A 19,897-nucleotide genomic window follows, 5' to 3' on the forward strand; every position below is an offset into this window, starting at 1 on the left:
AAGATAGTAGTAAATTGTTTATTGCAACAACAAATATATTATTACATCAAAATTGTCATTAAAATATTTAAAATTTATTGCAACAAATTTTTTTTTAGCAAACATATTACCTTAATTGCAACACTTCGCATAAACTATTGCAATGACTCTAATGTTATTGCAACAATTTTTTTTTATTGTAATAAATATTTTTTTGTTGTAGTGAATAATGGGTTGGACAACAGCTTTGCAACTGGATTTGACAACAGCGAACGGCGAATGTCAGACGTCCCAATAGCAAGTAGTGGGTTTGACAACAATGGTCATCCCAATAGCAAGAAAAAGTGGACATGAGTTGAACCAATTCATCGACTACTCCAGTAATAACATGAGCGTCATTGGGTTTAATCAATCCACCACGTTTGACGACAATTTGGTACACGGCTCCGGTCTGGTGTACATACAACAAGGGGTACACGGCTATGATCCGATGTACATACAACAGGGAATGGAGGAGTGGGAAGGGGATGTGGCCAGGGGAATGGGTACCTGATTCCATGTGGCTAGAGGATGTGGCCGGGGGAATTCACCCGATGGATGGACTTGAGTGCTTCAGATTCAAATTAGTTCTTTTTTTTTTCTTTATTAACAATTGCTAGAATTCTCAAAATTGGTTCTTTCTCGTGATGGTGGTGCTTATGAAGCTGCACCTTTAGAATTTTCAAAATTGGTGTTCATTTTTAACAATTGGTGCACCACGGATGTTAACAATTGGTACTTTCTTTTCTAGAAATTACTTCTTCTTTGAAATTTCTCGGATTGGTGTTAGCATAGTAGAAATGGTATGTTCATAAGATTTCTTGTGAACCCTTCTTTGGAATATGTTGAAGCAATTTTTGGGTTTCCCAATTCTTTTCTTTTTGGAGCTTTTTGCCTTACTCTTACATGCTCAAAATGCCTGCCTTGCCTATTCAAAGAACATTCTTCATTTATAATAACTAACTGAGTTCTTAAACGATGTGTAGTGCAACTTATTATTAGTTTTCTCCAATATTTTAATGATTTTTGTCAAGAATCTTGTAGCTTATAAAAAAATTAGTTCAATAATTTTCCTTGTAAACAATTATTATATTTAGTTATTTTAAAGACCAAATATAAAGACATAGTATAGTGATTTGATCATATTATATATATGTGTTCACAAATTGAAAATGGCACGATATAGTGACTAATATAGATAGACATGTTTCGTGCCTACTAAAAAAAATGCAAATATCCTTCAATCATTTTTAAAAAAAATTCTTGATTGTGTGTGTTTTTTTTTTTTTCATTGTTTCAATCGTTGCAAAAAAAATTAAATTTGAGCAAGAATATCATATTTCAAATCAATTGTTTCTCAAATAAATAAATAAACAAATGTTTCTCATATAAATCTTAGAAAAATCATGATATTTAAATTTAATTATGCTTAAAATAATTGATATAACAAATATAAATATATTTATTCTATTAGTAATCATTCTAATTACGTAGAATAAATACTACAATGTTAATTCCACACACACACACACATATATATATCACTAAAAGGAGTTAGGAAATTCAAACGGTTAAGATTAATTTTAGTGAATTTACAAATATTCAATTTTTATGGCTTTTGCATCAATTGTTTTCAAATCAACTAAACATATTGAGAATGAGTTTATCACTTGCTCCGCGACACTAACTGCCGCATGCAATTTTGATGTTGGCGTGTGAGTGTATTCCCTTATCTCATCTCCCTTCCCCTATATATATGTGTGTGTGTGTGTGTGTGTGTGTGTGTGTGTGTGTGTGTTTCTCAAAAAAAGATACTCAGTATTATTGAGTCGTCCCACATCGGTAAGGTGTGATATTGAAAAGGCGTTTATCATTTGCTCCGTGACACTAACTACCGCATGCAGTTTTGGTGTTGGCGTGTGAGTGTATTCTCTTATCTCATCCCCCTTCCTCTATATATATGGGTGTGTGTGTGTGTTTGTGTGTGTGTGTGTTTCTCAAAAAAAGATACTCAGTGTTGTTGAGTCGTCCTACATCAGTAAGGTGTGATATTGAGAAAGGGTTTATCACTTGCTCCGCGACACTAACTATCACATGCAATTTTGGTGTTGGCGTGTGAGTGTATTCCCTTATCTCATCCTCCTTCTCCTATATATATATGTGTGTGTGTGTTTCTTAAAGAAAAATACTCAGTGTTGTTAAGTCGTCCCACATCGGTAAGGTGTGATATTGAGAAGGGGTTATCACTTGCTCCGCGACACTAACTGCCGCATGTAATTTTGGTATTGGTGTGTGAGTATATTCCCTTATCTCATCTCCCTTCCTCTATATATGTGTGTGTGTGTGTGTGTGTGTTTCTCAAAAAAACAAGAAAAAAAAAAAAAAAAAAAAAAAAAACTAAAAACTAAACATATAAGGAAAAATGTTATATTCTAAATTTATTATATTATTATTCCAACTAAAAATAATTTCTTATATAGAGTCTATAAAAATAATCATATAAATTCATATATATATATATATATATATATATTTTTTTTTTTTTTTTGATTACCAGTTTATTCTCAATAAACAAAATGTCTAAAAGAAAATGAAATGGATTGGAAAACATACACGATGACCTTGAAAAATTGCTTGGATAGGCTGCAACATCTTCTTTGGTTGGTTAAATCTTTCCTTTGGGATGGTTTTGCTAATGAAGCTGCGCCACTAGGATCTTCAAAAGTGACCGATTCTGTTTTAACAATTGATTTTTTAACAGTTGACGTGGGTAGAAATTGCTTTTTTTTTTCCTTCGTTTATTTTTGGGAGAGTGGATTTGGTTAGTATTTTACATTATTTAATTTGAACCAAAATCATCTTCTGCTTTGTCCCTTGTACATGATTGTTGAAATGTTTTTCATATTACATATCTTATTCTTTTGTTTCCTTATTTTTTGGACAAATGTAATGTATTACATTGACAAAAATACTTCTTCTTTTTTATTGAATTTCATTTGTTCTATTTCTAAAACATCCAGATTGGCCCCACATTTGCACATATTAGTGAAATTTATGTATACTCCAAATAAAATAAAGTCATAGCATGATCTAACATTTACAAACCCAACAAAGTATTTCTTATTCATGATACAATACATGCCCCTTTAAAGATCAGCAGACAGACAAAAGTGTCTAACAAGTTCATCGGACCTAGATGAAACAAAGCCAAACTTACACCTAGATAAACGTTCTTCTGGCCAGGAAGAGACTTGGCCACAGTCTCCTTCTGCAGGCACCTCTTAGCCCATGCAATAATCTTGGGGCACTCTGCCTCTATGTTGATATTGCCAAAGATCTCATAGACAATGAACCAGCTGTAGAAGGGGATAAAAGAAAGGTCCACAAACCCAAATGTTTCTCCCCCAAAGTAAGGCTTGTCACCAAGCTCTCCCTCCAATACCTTGAAGGTTTCAATAATTTCCTTCTTGCCTGCCTCCAGTTCTTCTCCTTTCGTGTTCAATACCTTCCTTGAAAGATAATAAACCTGTATTTTCCATAGATTATATAAAAGGGTGAAAAATGACTGTAGTGAATTTCAAATTAATATAGAAGAATATTTCTTTAAACCTTCAGAAAAAAGTATTCTATGAGATGAACTCATATAGTCATATGACCTCTTTCTCATAGCATGATGATTTTTCTTTACTATAATGCCAATACACCAATGGATTTCCTTTTTATTGTATGCGGAAGGAATTCAAACCTAAGTCCATTATTTGATTACCAAAAATTTTACTAGTTAAACTAACTATCACCTACACATAGTAGATGATTGTGTATGTGACATAGCAAGAAACTATAGAACTCTCCTAAAAAAATATAATAGTATCATATACTACTGGACTCTTTTGAAAATATAACATGACAAATGTTAAGACTAGGCAGAAAGAATGTTAAAAAAAAAACACTACATAAATTCAGCATGTTAATGAAAAGCAAACAAAAACCATCATTTTTCATTCCCCACCCCACCCCCCAATTCATCTTTCTTCTTTGGCATAGGACATATTAGAAATCAAGAAGGGGTTTAACTTATTTCCCAACTACACTCTCTGCTATGATCTCTTGGATCTACTAGGATTAGAAACAAAAACTTCAAGTAGAATCAGAACTGCAGGAGCAGATATAACAATAGAGACTGAATATTAGTTAACTCTAACAGAATCTAAACATCACACAAATAAGTACATAATAGCTAGCTTCTAAAATAAAATCTAGCAAACCTAACGAGTCAAACATATATAATAAACCAAACCAAAAATATTTTGCATAAATGATAAAACGTACCTTGTTATCAACAAAATCAGCCCAGAACCTGGCATGAGCTCTCTGGTAAGGATGAGAAGGCAGCAAAGGAGACCTATCCTTCCAGACCTCATTTATGTACTGAACAATGATGAGTGACTCACACACTGGTTTCCCGTTGTGGATGAGAACTGGGATCTTCTTCTGTATGGGGGTTCTCTGTAAAAGCAGAGGGCACTTTAATGAACTTTTATTCCACAACTCCTCCTTGGTCTCATACTTGATACCCTTCTCGGCCAATGCAATCCTGACCCTCACCCCAAACAAGCTGGCCCAGAAATCCAGCCGAAACACCCCGTCAGCCATTGTTACAGAACTACTCAACGTATTGAAGCAACTGAAAGTAATAGAAAATGCAAAAAAAAACACTTTGAAGAGACTAAAGGATTTGTAGGGCCAAAATGGGCAAATGCCCTTTTTGCACCCAAAAAAAAAAAAAAAACATCATGCCCCATTTCCCAAACTAATTAGAGAAATGCCCCTCTTTTGAAACTTGATTTTCTCAAAATCGAGTTAAGCCTTATAGCGACATTTTAAGGAGCCTATAGCGGCGTTTTATAACTCGAGCTTCATGGAGTCAAGTTACAAAATGCCGCTATAGGTCCTTAAAATATCGCTATAAACTCCTTAAAACGTCACTATAGGGCTCCAGAATTTTTATAAAAAAAAAAATTAAAAATTAGATTTTGAGAAAATCAAGTTTTAAAAGAGGATCATTTTCCTAATTAGTTTGAGAAATGGGGCATTTGCCCATTTTCGCCGGATTTGTAGTCATAGGCGGCAAGTATGACCATAGATAGAGGTAAAGTTGACGAGCGATGACTAAAACAATTAATTTAGTTATATTTGGTTATAGCTTAAGTTTATTTTAAAAAATAAAAAGTTAGAAGTTGGATTCTTTTTTTTAATAAATTGAGACAAATGAAAGAAACGCTTTCTTGTGGTGCATTGTTGACTTTTCTTTTCTCGATTGTTGATTGTGTTCCAAGAAATAATACAAGATACTCTCTTAAATAATATGAGATAATAAACTTTAGTATTTTGTCAAATAATTGTTGAATTTAATTCACTATAGAGAATTTAAAATATATATATTTACATATATAGGAATATTTTTCTCGAGACAAAAGAACATTAGAATGTTATATTATAAACCTTATGTTTTATTTTAACTAATGGTTATGAACAATTTTTTTTTTTTTATATGTAAAATTAGCATTGTTGAATCACAGTGAATAATGAAATCTAGAAATAAATGAAGTTCCAGGAAGAGAATAAATAAATTGTAAGGGTCCAAAAATTCCAGAAATTTAATAACTAGTGTCCCTAATTTTAAAGCTAGGAGGTGTGTGGCCAAATTTAAATACTAAGCATATCTCTAATATATAAATTAAACTTGAATTGAATCCCGCTGTAAGATCATATGGCATAATCGTAGGTTCTAAAAGGAGAGAGCTCTTGTTTTAATGTTTTAACTTAAGTTGCAACTTGTGAGTGTTGCATACTCATCATGTATTTCCATAATAACAAATTATGATGATAGCCACATTGTGTAAATGTTTAATTAGATGGTTATTCTAGGGGGAAAAAAAACCTTATCAAGACGGTTAATTAAGTGAGAATATGTATAGTATATAATAGAAGCTCGTTTAGATAAGCTGTTCACAAAGCCTTAACGCACGTTTTAGCCAAAACGTGATTTCGCAAACTATGTAGCAAGCAGTTATTGGTTTTAATTTGAATCCACAACTTAAAATTACTTTTTTGCCCACCCATAACAACCAATAACTACTTGGAACATATGATTTGTTATGAAAAATATTGTGGACATAAAATTTTCCTTTTAAAAGAAAAACTTGATTTAGAAACAGTATTGCACATGTTCATAGAGTCTTAACCAAGTTTTTGGGAAAAACAAAAATTGTTTTTGGACAAACTTTTTTTTCAAATTTCAAAATTTTCAACTCACACGCTTCTTTCTCTTTGCACATGCCCTACTTCTCAAAACACCTATCTATACTAAATTACTAATAGGTTTGAATCTCTCTCTGTTCTTGAACATTTTTCTCTCTAGTTCTCGATCATCTGGTTCTTGAACTTCTTTCTGTTCTCGAACTTCTCTCTGGTTCTTGAACTTCTCTTAGTTCTTGGACTTGTATCCGAACCCTCTATTTTCAACTCTGTTTCTACCTTTTATTGAACTATGCCTCCTACCCCTCCTCCTCTGGATGTGCAGTTTGCAAACGCAGCAAACCAAACTGTCCTTTCAGGATGGTTCTTCTCGAAGAGAGGTTAAGCGACTATCAATACCTTACCCTTTTTTTCTCAAAAACGAACTTAGAAGGTATGTTCAGGGATGTGGATTGAGATAAGAGAAAAAACGTATTGGATTCAATTATGTATGAATGCAAATGCAAAAGCAAAATGGCTGTCCCGCAGTTCGGCTGCATTGGAAAACTTCTAGAATTGAAACAAAGGTGTAATTATCTCCAAGGGGTGTTTTATAATCTTCTTGCTCACAACTAGGAGGTGCTTATGTCAACCTTGGCTTGTCCTGAATCACACCCTATTAATTTCTACCAATCGAATCATCACGTGCCGCATATTCCTAATATTGAAGGATTTGGATTCACGCCAATAGTGTTCCCACCCCTCTTACAAGAGTATCTAAGAGTATCATAAGGATTGGATTCACGCCGCATATTTGGATTCAAGCCCAAAACAACCACAACAACTTTGGAAACAACAACAATTCTGGGTTTGACAGCATATGCACTTTAAGAGTATCATAAGTAGATGTATACTGCATTAAAACACCACCAAGCAATAAATAAATAATATAATAAAATGTTTTATTTTCACCAATAGCGTTACTCAGAAACATAGAAAGTAAAAGTTTCTTTATTCTAATGGTATATGATATACACCTACCTCAAATCCTTGAGACTTAGCTCAAGTACCTTTTTCAGTTTGGTTTAAGCATTTTGTCAAACAATTTGAGGGTGATAGGATTTGTCTCTCTTCACATGCGATGCAGAACTACCAAACGGTACTGAAGTCCATTTGTTCTTCCTAACTATTGAAAAAAGGTTTTCAACTACTCTTGCTAACATTGTTGTTACTTGTACAACTCTCTATCTACTGCCATTTGTGCTGAAGATTTTTAACTTTTTGAGAAGAGCAATCAAAAGGAATGGGCATAGATTTGGAGGCTGGTAAGGAGTTTTGATGCTAGTAAGCTAAGATGCACATGCGGAAACGGGGTATAATTCAAAACCAAAAAGATTCTCTAAAAGAGAAACTGAACCAAACCTTTTAGAGGAAAAGCCTCTAGGCAAAGAGTTGTCGTATGGGTGGCTGTGTGGCTGTGAATTGCCATGGTTGTGGTTTGAAGAGAGAAATGGAGAGTAAAATTTTCTAGAAACCGTTTGGTTGTGGCCTCGTGGGGAACATTGAGTTTTTATTTTCTGAGAGAGGTGAAGGCGGTGGTAAGATTGAACTAGCTTCTGAGAACACATGTAAGGCTTTTCTTTTTTGTTTTTTTAGTAAAAATTAATAATTTATATTAATTATAAATTGAGATTACTACCCATTTACCATTCAAAAAAAAAAAATAAGGGTGTGATGAGTGTTATACGTTTGTACCAAATATTAAAATTATAAACATTTGGTACAAACCCATAACACTCATCATATCCTTAGATATTTTTGTAATTGAAAAATGTGTAGTAATCTCAATTTATAATGGATGCAAATTATTAATTTTTACCAAAAAAATAGGAAAGCTTCATGTGCGTGTCTAGAGGCTAGTTTTGTTAATGAAAATGCTTCAGGCTTCACATTTCTTTTATTTTTATTTTTTATGAACACATTTCTTTAATTTTTGGTGATGTTGTTGTTTTTTTTTTTTATGGCAGTTATCTTCTCAAAAAAAAATATATTTATGGCAGTTTTCAATTTTTTTTAATCATAAAATTTAGCCACTTACTACACATCCATAACAATAAGTTAAAAAGAGTCTAAATTTAAATTTAGCAACTACTTTTAAAACCAAAAAAATTGTAAATAATTTTTATAATAAAAAAAAGGTACATAACATTTTTTGTGGAGTAGTAAATTAGTAATTATCAAAAAAATGTAAATTGAATCACACATACAATTTATCAAATGATAAATATAGTTTCTTTTACAAAAGAATTTTTTTTACAACATTTTCTTAGATAACAACCACCTTATGTGAGATTTGAATTATATGATAATTCTTGTAAAGTCTCCCAATTGCACTTATCTAATATTCCATTCCAATTTGCCCTATTATGCATACATCAACTAGAGAGAGAGATGAGTAAGGGTTAAATATAAGGTTATTATTACTTCAGATAAACCAAGTATTTCAATTTTAAATTTAAAAATAAAAGAGTAAACTTTATAATAAATGTAAACACGTTCGTGCAGAGTGTATGTATCCAATTCATTCTCTAACTCATATATAAATAAATAAATAAGTACTTATTTTTAGAGAAAAGATAGAATTGTATTGAATATCAAACAAAGAAAAATGTATATAAATTATGAGCCCTTGCATAGCAAACACCTAGCCTGGGAGAAATTTAAAATTAAAAAAAAAAACAAAACAAAACTTTAAAAATATAGTCAAAAGAACCAATAACCAGAAAACTACATCCAGGAAGCAGCTTATGAATGTTTTTGGGAAGCAGCGAAAAGAATGACTTTTTCATAATTTGATTATATAAAAAAAAAATACAAAGCAAAAACACAAAGCAATTATAAAATATCCCAAAATCAATTGAAACTTAAAACCAATAATGATCAAAGCACATATGAAAATTGAAAGTTAGAACCTGTTGGGGTGTATCAATCCTATTTTATTTTTGAGAAAGGTATCCTTTAGTTTTGTCTCTTTTTTTTTTTTTTTTAACATAAAGAAATAAGAATATTTTGGGGAAAAAAATGTGGACCCAAAGTAGGTCCCAGGCGCCAACCCAAAAAAAAAAATGGTAGGTAAATTGGGTATTAAAATTTAAAATCATGTTTGGGTCCTTTGGGCCCCTCCAAGAACATATCAGCCCAACAAGGAAAGATACGCCGTTTCACCTAATTCCAAATTTAATATAAAAAAAAAAAAAAAAAAAAAAAAAAAAAGAGACAGACGAGAGAGACCGGGAGGGTGATAATCAACCACGGGCCACTGACCCACCGACCACACCGCCGGCCTCTCCAACCTCCATCCCGATCTACCCAATTTCAAGTATTTATTATTTCTCTTAAAGCCTAAAACTGATATGATTTTTCTTTGATGCTCTTTCTCCACACCATACATTTATTGTTTGTGCGAATTTGTGATTGTGTTTTGTGAGTCTATTTCTCACTTAGAGACTGAAAATTATTATATTTTCTGTGAGTAAAGTTATATTATATACAGAGAGTAGGGGCTGTAAAAAATAATATAAAATAATGTTTATTTGTTTGACTGCAACAATAGGAAAATGCACATGCACAAACAGACCAACAAAGGATAGTGATTCAGGAAAAATAAAAATAACCCTATAGTTAGGAAAAGTGTGATAATAGAGTGAGTGTGTAATATTGTTGGGTAAGGACATTGAGGGTTTTTTTTTTTTTTTTTTTTGAGTCTTTGATGCGTGTGTTTGCTACTAGGTAAGGACAAAATTATTCTGCTAAATTTTTTTTAAAGGGCTAGGTTGTTTGTTTTGGGTAAAATTTGTTGGTTGAACTTAATTTTTTTTTAGTTCTGTTATTGGTGATTTTTGTTGTTGCGCTAATGTTTTTGGGCCTGTATTTTTTTTTTTTTTAGATTTTAGATCTATAATTTTTTTATTATGACCTTTAAAAATAAAAATAAAAATGTGAAGGATACAAACTTGTTTTATAAATTAATGATGTGGTGAGTGTTATTGGTAAGTAAAAAAAAATGATATAAATGGTGAGTTCAGATACAAACCAATAAGAATTTGCTATCTTTACACTTTGTAAAAATATTGTAGAAAAGTTTGTGACTATACTATTACTCTTAAAAGAATCAATGATATTGTTAGGTGAGCAAAGTGTAATTTTTATAAAACAAAATTGCTAAAGTAATACCTATATATATACTAATATTTAAAATAAAATAAAATTTGGGAGGGGGGGGGGGGGATGGGGGTGGGGCCATTGCCCCCCAAAGCCCAAGCTTAGTTCCGTCCCTGCTCTGACACCTACTGTGTTTTGCTTATTTTCTGCAACACCATATAGCCAAGGTTAGCATTTTGTTACTTGATATATGGTGTTAGGTCAAATTTAATTTCTATCAATGTTCAAATTAACCCACCCTCTACAAATTTATGGAATTCTTATATCTCTATAATATTATTGGGATTATATTCACTTTAAGTATTTAAAACCACTTAAGTTGAACACAGCCTTTAAATTTAGGATGTGTTTGGATATCGCTTATTTTGCTAAAAACTGGGAAAAAAAATACTATAGCAAAATAATTTTTAAATGTATGAATAGTATTGTATGACCCATTTTTAATGAAAGTTTTGCTGAAAAAAAAAATTGTGAGTCCTGTGAACAGTGCACGGGACCCACTGGAAGTGCTGAAACGCACTTCTCTAAAAAAGAAAATGCAGACGCAGGATAGTGCTTTTCAGCACTATCCAAACACACATTGAAAGTGTTTAAAAAAATTAAATTAAAAATTGATGCACTCTCTTAGAGATTATTATTGTGGATGTTTGATAGCAATGTTACGAACTACTAAATTATGTGTTTTTTATATATATATGTGTATTAAATTATGTGTATTTGAATAGGAACACAAACATGAACACAATCATAATATAGCTAATAACTGTTTTATTTTCTCTAAAATAAGTAACTTCACTTTTTTTATTTCGTTGTACCTTTTCCTTGATATTTTAAATGTTTATATGTTTTCATTATAGATAAAAGTATATGTTACAAAAAATATATAACGAAAGCAGTTGATGAAGAAGAAATTAGCTTGATGAAACAATTTTTTGTATTATGTGTGACTAAACAGGTAACATTTAGTCAATGGAATTTGGATTTTAATTCGACGTGGTAGCTGTTCCTAATCGCTAGACTCTCTTTGAGTATTGTTCGATTAAAATCCCAAAACAACTTTTTGTTACTTGCCAAAACTTTGCAAACCAGCCCTGTCCAGTTTCTTCAGATGTGCGAATCAATTTTGCCAATTGAATAATGGTTAAATAGTATTGCTATCGTATTTGTACTTCAAAAACGCTTTTCATCTTTATGCCAATGTAGTACCACTATTCTCCACAATGCAAGCCACTACCATCTTAATTATTCTTTACATCATTCTGCACATGTGACCAAATTTTCTTCTAGGTTTTTTGTGGATGGAATGTGTATAGGAAGTCAGTTTCTATTTTGTAGAACCTGCTTTACATTGATGTTTATCATAATTTATGTATTTTCAATGACATCTTTTTTTTTCAAGTGTTTTTGTAGAAGCACAGAGGCAGATAAGAGCGTTGATTATTGTTCAAGAAGAGTTACTGAACTAAAAATTATTTTGCTACAATATTTTCAGTTTCAGTTTTCAATTTTCAATAATAAGTGGTATCTAAACAGACCCTTAAAAAGACCAAAAACAGTATATGCAGATTTTCACTTGTACTCTTTGTAACAAAAAAAAAGACTATTAAAATTGATGATGCGAAGAAAATCAATAGACTAGATGCTTCAGGTTTCAAAGGGCTAGTGACTGTTTTGAAGGCCTGAAAAAGAAAGAACAAAAGATCAAAGGTGACCGGGGTGAACCGGCCAAGAACCCTCTGATGCCAAAGTTAGTTTTCTCTCTCAAACTCTGGAGTTCCAACTTTTTAGGAATTGTAAAAAAAAAACGTACATTTATTTGGTCTGAATGGGAGTTTATATAGTGCACCCTGGAAACGATTATTAGATTTGTAACTTCTCTTGTATTTAAGGAGGTCAGAGGGTCCAAGGATAACTTCCATAACCGCTATAGGAGTTATATATTTTCTTATATAACTAACATTGGAAGTTAAGTATTCGATAAGGAGTTGTAGCAATGAACCTGGATCATACTCATGCCTTGGGATAATAACGTGTGGTTTCATCTCCAGCTCTTGTAGGCTAATCCATACTAGAGGCTTCCCTAAGGGTTAAGGGGTCATCTGTGAGCCTTCCCAGCGAACATACCTGTTCCCCATGGACGGTCATCCTTCCACAGACGGCCTTCTTATGCGAGATGTCCTTTATGGACGACCTTCCTATGCGAGATGTCCATTCTGCTCTGGACGCCTCCTATGGATGAGTTGGAGTTGGTTAGATTTTTTTAGTTCACCATCAATTGCCCCCTTGTCCAAGGCTCGTCCAAAGTGTCGGGGGATCTACTAACATCTTTTGGACGCGTGTCCTCGTATTGGTGATTAGATGTTGTTCCACATGTAATAATTTTAATGGCTGAATTTTATTGTTTCAGAATGCGCCATGTGTCATGGTTTCATTGGTGAATTGTCGCGTGGATTTAATTTTTCAAGGAAAATGCCACGCAGTGCTTCCTGGTTGGTTACGTCTTTCTAGGTACCAATTTTCAATGCCTATAAATAGTGGAATTTCTCTCGTACCCTTTACATTTCTCAAATTTTCTTCTTTGACATTTCTCGTCCATCTCCGTGTCTAGAAGTATTCCAGCGTCCCTAGTTTTCCTTTCGTCTAAAGCCAAGTATCTTCTTCATACTCGTCTTTAGGTTTTCCTTAAGTTTTCGAAATGTCTGAAATTGTCATTTCTTCGTCTAATAATAGTGTTGATAAAGAGATAGATGAGTACCACAACTCAAATAGTTATAGTGGCTCTAGTAGTGATAGTAGTAGTGGGGGAAACACCACGGACGAGGAATATACTTCTGGGGTTTCTGGGGTTCCTCTGGAAGTCCTTCAAGAACAACTTAGGACGAGAGTAGCGTCTGGGTCTGGGGCCGGTCCTTCAAGTGCTCCCCCATCCACCCCTCAGGACGAGGTTGAGACCATATACAGCTGTGTTGTGGGAGTCCCTTCTAAGACGGATGATAAGAAGTTAGCGTCTCTTAAGAGTTGGTATCGAATTCCAGACGAGTTGAACCCTAGGTTGGCTATTCGAGAGGAGTGGTGTTGCCAGCCTCATTTTGGTGTAAGAGTCTATGAGGCTTATCTTTTAGGAGGTCTTAGGTTGCCTCTTAATGCTTTTGCTAGGGAGTTACTCACTAGGTTAGGTTTAGGATTATGTCAGTTTAACCCCAATGCATGGAGACTAGTCGTCTTTATGCAAATTTTATGGAGAGAGATGTTTGAAGGGGATCGTCCTCTCACCTTGGACGAATTCCTTTATTGTTATAAACCCTCTGAAATTAATCAATCCCTTAACTTTTATCAATTCACAGCCAAAGGGAGAGATTGTAAGATAATAAAGTCTTTGATTACGTCAGATAGGAACTAGAAGACGAAGTTTTTCTTCGTCTCTGGTTTCTGGGCAAGACACCCTGTTGAGGTTGGCAGGGATCCAATTTCCCCATATACTAGAGAGTTAGGGAACCTTCGTCCTGAAGGTATGCTTATTACCATTGTGTTGTTATTTTTACTATGTATGTCATTCCATAATTATTTAACCCCCCTCCCCTTTCTCTTTTACAGGTGTTAGACGACCGTCCTTGAGCAAGTTTTACCTTGGACGCATTCAAAAAGCTCATCTTCACCCTGAGAGGGATTTCCACTCCTTGGTTACTCTTCAATGCCTCGCTACTTGGGGACTCGGTCTTGAGCCTTCTCCTGAAGCCACAGCCCATGAACTTACAATCCGTAGATGTAAGTTTTTACTTTGAAAAATTCCTTTGTCATCTTTTGGAAAAATTCTAACAATTTTCTTTGCAGGAATGACCACTATGAAGGAGAACAAAGGCAAGGAAGTTGTAGACGAGGCAAGCAAGCAGGAGGTTGAAAATCAGCCTCGTCCAACTGTTAGTGATAAAAGAAATCAATCAAAAGCTATTGCCTTGGAGAATCTCCCCAGCCATCGTAAGGAGAAGAGGGCAAAACACAGATCATCGAGGGCTAGGGTTGTTGCACCTGGTATTCTTATTCCTCCTCCATCTCAGCAACCGTCCATTCAAATCCAGGACATAGATTCCTCTGAGCCTGCTCACACCCCATCGTCTAAGACCGCTCCACCTACCTCGTTCCAACCTCCCTAGAAGGTTCCTATGAACATCGTCGAAAATGAGGATTTGGCTTGGGAAAGATTTGAGAAGGCTATGACTAGCGAGGACGTGGCCACATGCTATGACATGTCCTTGAAAGAATTTGAGCACTCAGGTGTTCATGATCTTTTCAAGGTAAGTAGAAAAAAAACTCTCTCCTCTCCTTTATTTTTATCTCATCCTTGTTGTCACAACATATATATTCGCTTTGTTTATTTGCTTTAACGAGAATCTGTGATTACTTGTGTAGGCCATGTCGAAGTTCAAGCCGCGTCCAAATAGGCTACAAAGTTGGACAAGACGAGGATCTTACTGGAGAAAAGAATCAAGGAAGTCAAGGACGATTGCAAGGGTTAGGCTGAAGTAGCAGCTAAGGCCAGGAATGAGGCCAAGGAGCTACGAAATCTCGTCAAAGAGCTGAAAGCTAATATCGTCGAAAAGGACATTCGTCTTGATCACCTTCAGAAAAAGACTGACAAGCTGAGTAGTTCTCTTGAGAAAGCCAAAGAAAGTGCAGTGGAAGAGTTCAAAGCTTCTAAGCAACTGACTGATTTGCTAGACGCTAACTATGCAACTGGGTTTGAAGACTTTCGAATGGACGCTAAGGAGAAATTTCCTAAAGTTGACTTTAGCTTCATCAAACTTCAACTTGGTGGTGTTGCTAGCTCTTTCCTTCAGGCAAGTTCTAAAGACGTTAATATCGAAGACGACGCCACAACCCAGCCAGCCCAGGACGAGTCCAAGACCGGAGAAAATCCATCAGAGAAAGCATAAAATTTTGACCAGTTTACTTTCTTTTCTTTTCTTTTTTTTATGAGGTCCATTGTTTAGGACCATTTTAAAATTTATTTGAGTACATTTCACTCGTCTAGAGTACTTTGGACAAGTTTCCAAACAATTTCCTTTTTAGGCTTTTACTTTGTAAGGGTTTTTGGACGGTGGTCATCTACCTTTTTTAAACTTTGATAAATGAATGCTTATTTTTATCCATTGTTGACTGTTATTGTATGGACGAGTTCATCCCTTGTTTTCACCATTAATGTTACTGGCTTTTAAGTGATTTGCCCACTCCTAAATGTCGAAGGGTCGTCCAAATGTTTTTCCTATGGACGACCTGCTTATACATGGATGAATTGTTTGCCATTTAAATTTGTACAAGTATAACTCATCCTAAGAGTGGCACTAATGATTTTGCCAGTTCTTTTCCTCGTTCATGGGCTGGACAATTGGCATTCATTTTCCGGCAAGATGTTTGTAGTGTTCCACTCATCCAAAATACTGGAGCGTCTTGGCTACAAACTCATCCATGTACTTCAAATGCTCCTTGTATGCTTTTTCTCATCCATTACCTGGGCGTTACGCTTTCAATTCCTTCTCATCCTTTTCTTTGGATGAGTGTATGTTTTCTCGTCCGTTTATTAGACGAGTATGCCTTAGCTTATTTTTCTTTGATTTATCATCATTTCAAGGAAAGCTTATGAACGTTACACACCTGCGTCCAAGGATTTTCATTCGTCTTAGGCTTTAGGCTTGTTATGGGTATTATTATGGAGATTAGATTCATGCATCAAATACATTAGAAACCCAAACCATATTTAATATGTTGCCCACAAGTATGGCACATGCCTAGGGGCTAGGGCCTTAGGGAATTAAAATACTTATACAAACCAAGTACATAACTTCGTCCTTCACAAACTAGTTCGTAGACAGCGCAAAAGTTAGGAACTAATGCGCTTTTTATTATTTTAAAATACATAATAAGAGTAAACACAAGTAAACATGTAGACGACACAGCTGTAACCTCGTCTATGACGCTCGTCCATGGTAATTCTAATCCAAGCTTATCCTTTACTGATAATACTTTCTTAGATGCTCCACGTTCCAAGGATGTTCTAACTTCCATCCGTCCAAAGCTTCCAAGTAGTATAACCTCTGCCTTTTGCAGTTGATAACCCTATAGGGTCCTTCCCAATTAGACCCTAGTTTTCCATGAGCCGGATTCCTGGTTGCCAAGGATACCATTTTAAGGATGAGGTCCCTAATGTTGAAACGCCTAGGTTTTACCATGGCATCATACTGTCTAGCCATAAGATTTTTGTATCTTGCTGTCCTTTGGTCTGCACCCATCCTTACCTCATCAATGAGATCGAGGTCAAGACGAAGTTGTTCTTCATTTTCTTTCTCCTAGTACTTCATCACTCGATGGTTAGCCATATGAACTTCCGCAGGGATGACTGTTTCACTTCCGTAGGCTAGCTTGAAAGGGGTTTCCCTTGTCGGGGTCCTCGCAATCGTCTTGTAGGCCCAAAGAACACCTGGCAACTCATCTAGCCATACCCCCTTCCCCCCCTCGAGCCGAGTCTTGATGATTTTCAGTAGGGATCGATTTGCTACTTCTGCTTGTCCGCTCGCCTGTGGGTGAGAGGGTAAGGAATAGTGATTCTTGATTCTGAATTACTCACAAAAGTCTCTGAAAGATGTGTTGTCAAAATGTCGTCCATTATCAGATACTAGTACCCTAGGTACCCCAAACCTACACACGATATTCTTCCAAACAAAGTTTTTAACATTTTGCTAAGTAATTTTTGCGAGAGATTCGCCCTTCACCCACTTGGTAAAGTAGTCAATCCCCACTACCAAGAATTTTATCTGTTTGGTTCCTAATAGGAAGGGACCTAGAATATCCAATCCCCATTATGCAAAGGGCCACGGGGCCATCATTGGGGTCTGGTACTCCGAAAGCTATTTAGGAACGTTGCTGAAATGTTGACACTGGTCACACACTTTGACATAAGCCTTACCATCTGCTTGAATAGTTGGTTAGTAGTAGCCTACACAAATGACCTTAAGAACTAGTGACCTCACTCTTGAGTGAATCCCACATGCTTCTTCACGGACCTCCCTCAATACATAGTTTGACTCCTTTGGAGCTAGGCACCTTAGGTAGGGTTGAGAGAAGCCTCGCTTGTATAGTACTTCATCTATAAGGTCGTACTTGGCAGCCCTAACCCTCAGCTTCCTAGCCTTGTCCTTGTCTTCTAGAAGCCTTCCATCCTTGAGATAGACTATTATTGGGCTCATCCAATTTTCTCCCCCTCCTATCTGCTGTATTTTTGGAAGGTCTATGCTTGGCATGTATTGGATTTTGTCATACTCGTTCATAACTCCTCCTACCGAAGCTGCTCTCGCCAAGGTATCTGCTTCCATGTTTTCCTCTCTCGAGAGTTGAACAAAACTAGCTTCTTTAAACTTCTAGACAAGCCGCTTCACTTTGTTGAGATATTTCTTCATTCGATCTTCCTTAGCTTCACACATTCCATTCACTTGATTAATAACTAATTGAGAGTCTATTTTAACTACTACTGACTCCACCCCTAAAGACTTAGCCAATTCCAGTCTTTTGAGGAGAGCTTCATACTCAGCTTCGTTGTTAGTGGTTTAGTATTTTACACAGGCTACGTATTCCAACTTGTCTCCCTCTGGGGACTTTAGTATGACTCCAATACCTTCTGCGTATAACGTGGATGAGCCATCTACATTGATAACCCACCTTTGAGTCCCTACGTCCAGCTCGTCCTAACCGGGAGTGAACTCAGCAATGAAGTCTGCCAATGCTTGTGCTTTTATCATGATCCTTGGTTGGTACCTGACATCAAACTCACTAAGCTCCACAGCCCATTGCATTAATCGTCCTGCGGCTTCCAACTTGTTCGTCGCCTTTTTTAGGGGATAATCTATCAGGACGTTGATAACATGAGCTTGAAAATAATGCCTTAACTTCCTGGAAGCTGTGATCAAAGCAAAGGCTAGCTTCTCCATCATTGGATATCGTCATTCCGCTCCTCTTAGTGCCCAGCTCGTATAATAAACCGGTTTCTGGATCCGCCCTTCTTCTCTTATCAATGTTGAGCTCACTACATGCGGGGACATTGCCAAGTACAAATATAATTCTTCACCAGGTATAGACGAGCTCAGCAAAGGTGCTGTGGTGAGGTAAGCCTTGAGGTCTTGGAAGGCCTTCTGACACTCGTCCATCCACTCAAATGCCTTTCTAAGAACCTTAAAGAATGATAAACACTTGTCAGTGACTTTCAAGACAAATCTATTGAGGGCAGCAACTCGCCTGGTGAGAGATTGGACTTCTTTGATATTCTTCGGTGGCTCCATGTTCAGTATTGCCTAGATTTTGTCAGGATTTGCCTCAATTCCTCTATGTGAAACCATGAACCCCAAAAACTTCCCTGATGAAGCTCCAAAAGTGCATTTACTTGGGTTCAACTTCATGTTATACCGCCTAAGTGTATCAAAAGTTTCTTGAAGGTCTTCCAAATGCTTCTCCTCGTCCAAACTCTTTACTAGCATGTCATCTACATAGACCTCTACATTCCATCCAATTTGTGGACGGAACATATGGTTAACCAGTCTTTGGTAAGTCACCCCCGCGTTCTTTAAACCAAAAGGCATTACCTTGTAACAAAATAACCCTTGACTAGTAATGAAGGAATTATTATCTTGATCCACCTTGTCCATCCTTATTTGATTGTAGCCTGAAAATGCGTCCATGAAACTTAGCAGTCTATGACCTGTTGTCAAATCCACCAGCTGGTCAATGCGTGGCAACAGGTAACTATCCTTTGGGCAAGCCTTGTTTAGATCAGTGAAGTCCACACACATCCTTCATTTACCATTAGCCTTCTTGACCATAACCACATTCGCCAACCAGTCCGAATAATAGACTTCCCAAATAAACTTCACCGTGATCAACTTTTGGATTTCTTCTTCAATGGCATTGTCTCGTTCAGGAGCAAAAACTCTTTTCTTCTATCGTACAGGCTTGGAGGAAGGGTACACGTTTAGATGATGGGTAATGACACTTGGGTCAATACCTGGCAAGTCCTCATGACTCCATGCAAACACATCAAGGCTTTTCTTCAAGAACTGGACCAAGGTCTGCTTTGTCTTCTTTTCCATACTTTCCCAAATTCTAGTGAATTTCTCAGGGTTGTTCTCGCCCAAAGGAATATCTTCTAGTACTTCAATGGGCTCCGTAACTATACTTCCCTCATCTATGTTCATCGTCTATACATGCTCGTCTATAGCCAACATGGCTAAATAGCATTCTATGGCGGCTAATTGATCTCCTTGTACTTGACCTACCCCATACTCAGTCGAGAACTTGACAGACAAATGGTAGGTAGACGTCACCACCTTCCAACTATTTAAAGTCGACCTCCCAATGATGGCATTGTATGATGATGAACAAT

General features: G+C 35.8%; 1 protein-coding gene across 1 annotated transcript; it reads right to left on the minus strand.

Moving 5' to 3' along the window:
* Positions 1-3,142: 3,142 nt before the first annotated feature.
* Positions 3,143-4,671, minus strand: LOC142616809 (putative glutathione S-transferase). The gene is made up of 2 exons (XM_075789606.1): positions 4,348-4,671; positions 3,143-3,544 (listed from the first exon to the last, which is right to left on the minus strand). The coding sequence occupies exons 1-2, from the start codon at positions 4,669-4,671 to the stop codon at positions 3,143-3,145; spliced, it is 726 nt and encodes a 241-aa protein (XP_075645721.1).
* Between the last annotated feature and the right edge of the window lie 15,226 nt (positions 4,672-19,897).

Source organism: Castanea sativa, chromosome 1 (genome assembly GCF_040712315.1).
Source record: "Castanea sativa cultivar Marrone di Chiusa Pesio chromosome 1, ASM4071231v1".
Classification (NCBI taxonomy): Eukaryota; Viridiplantae; Streptophyta; class Magnoliopsida; order Fagales; family Fagaceae; genus Castanea; species Castanea sativa.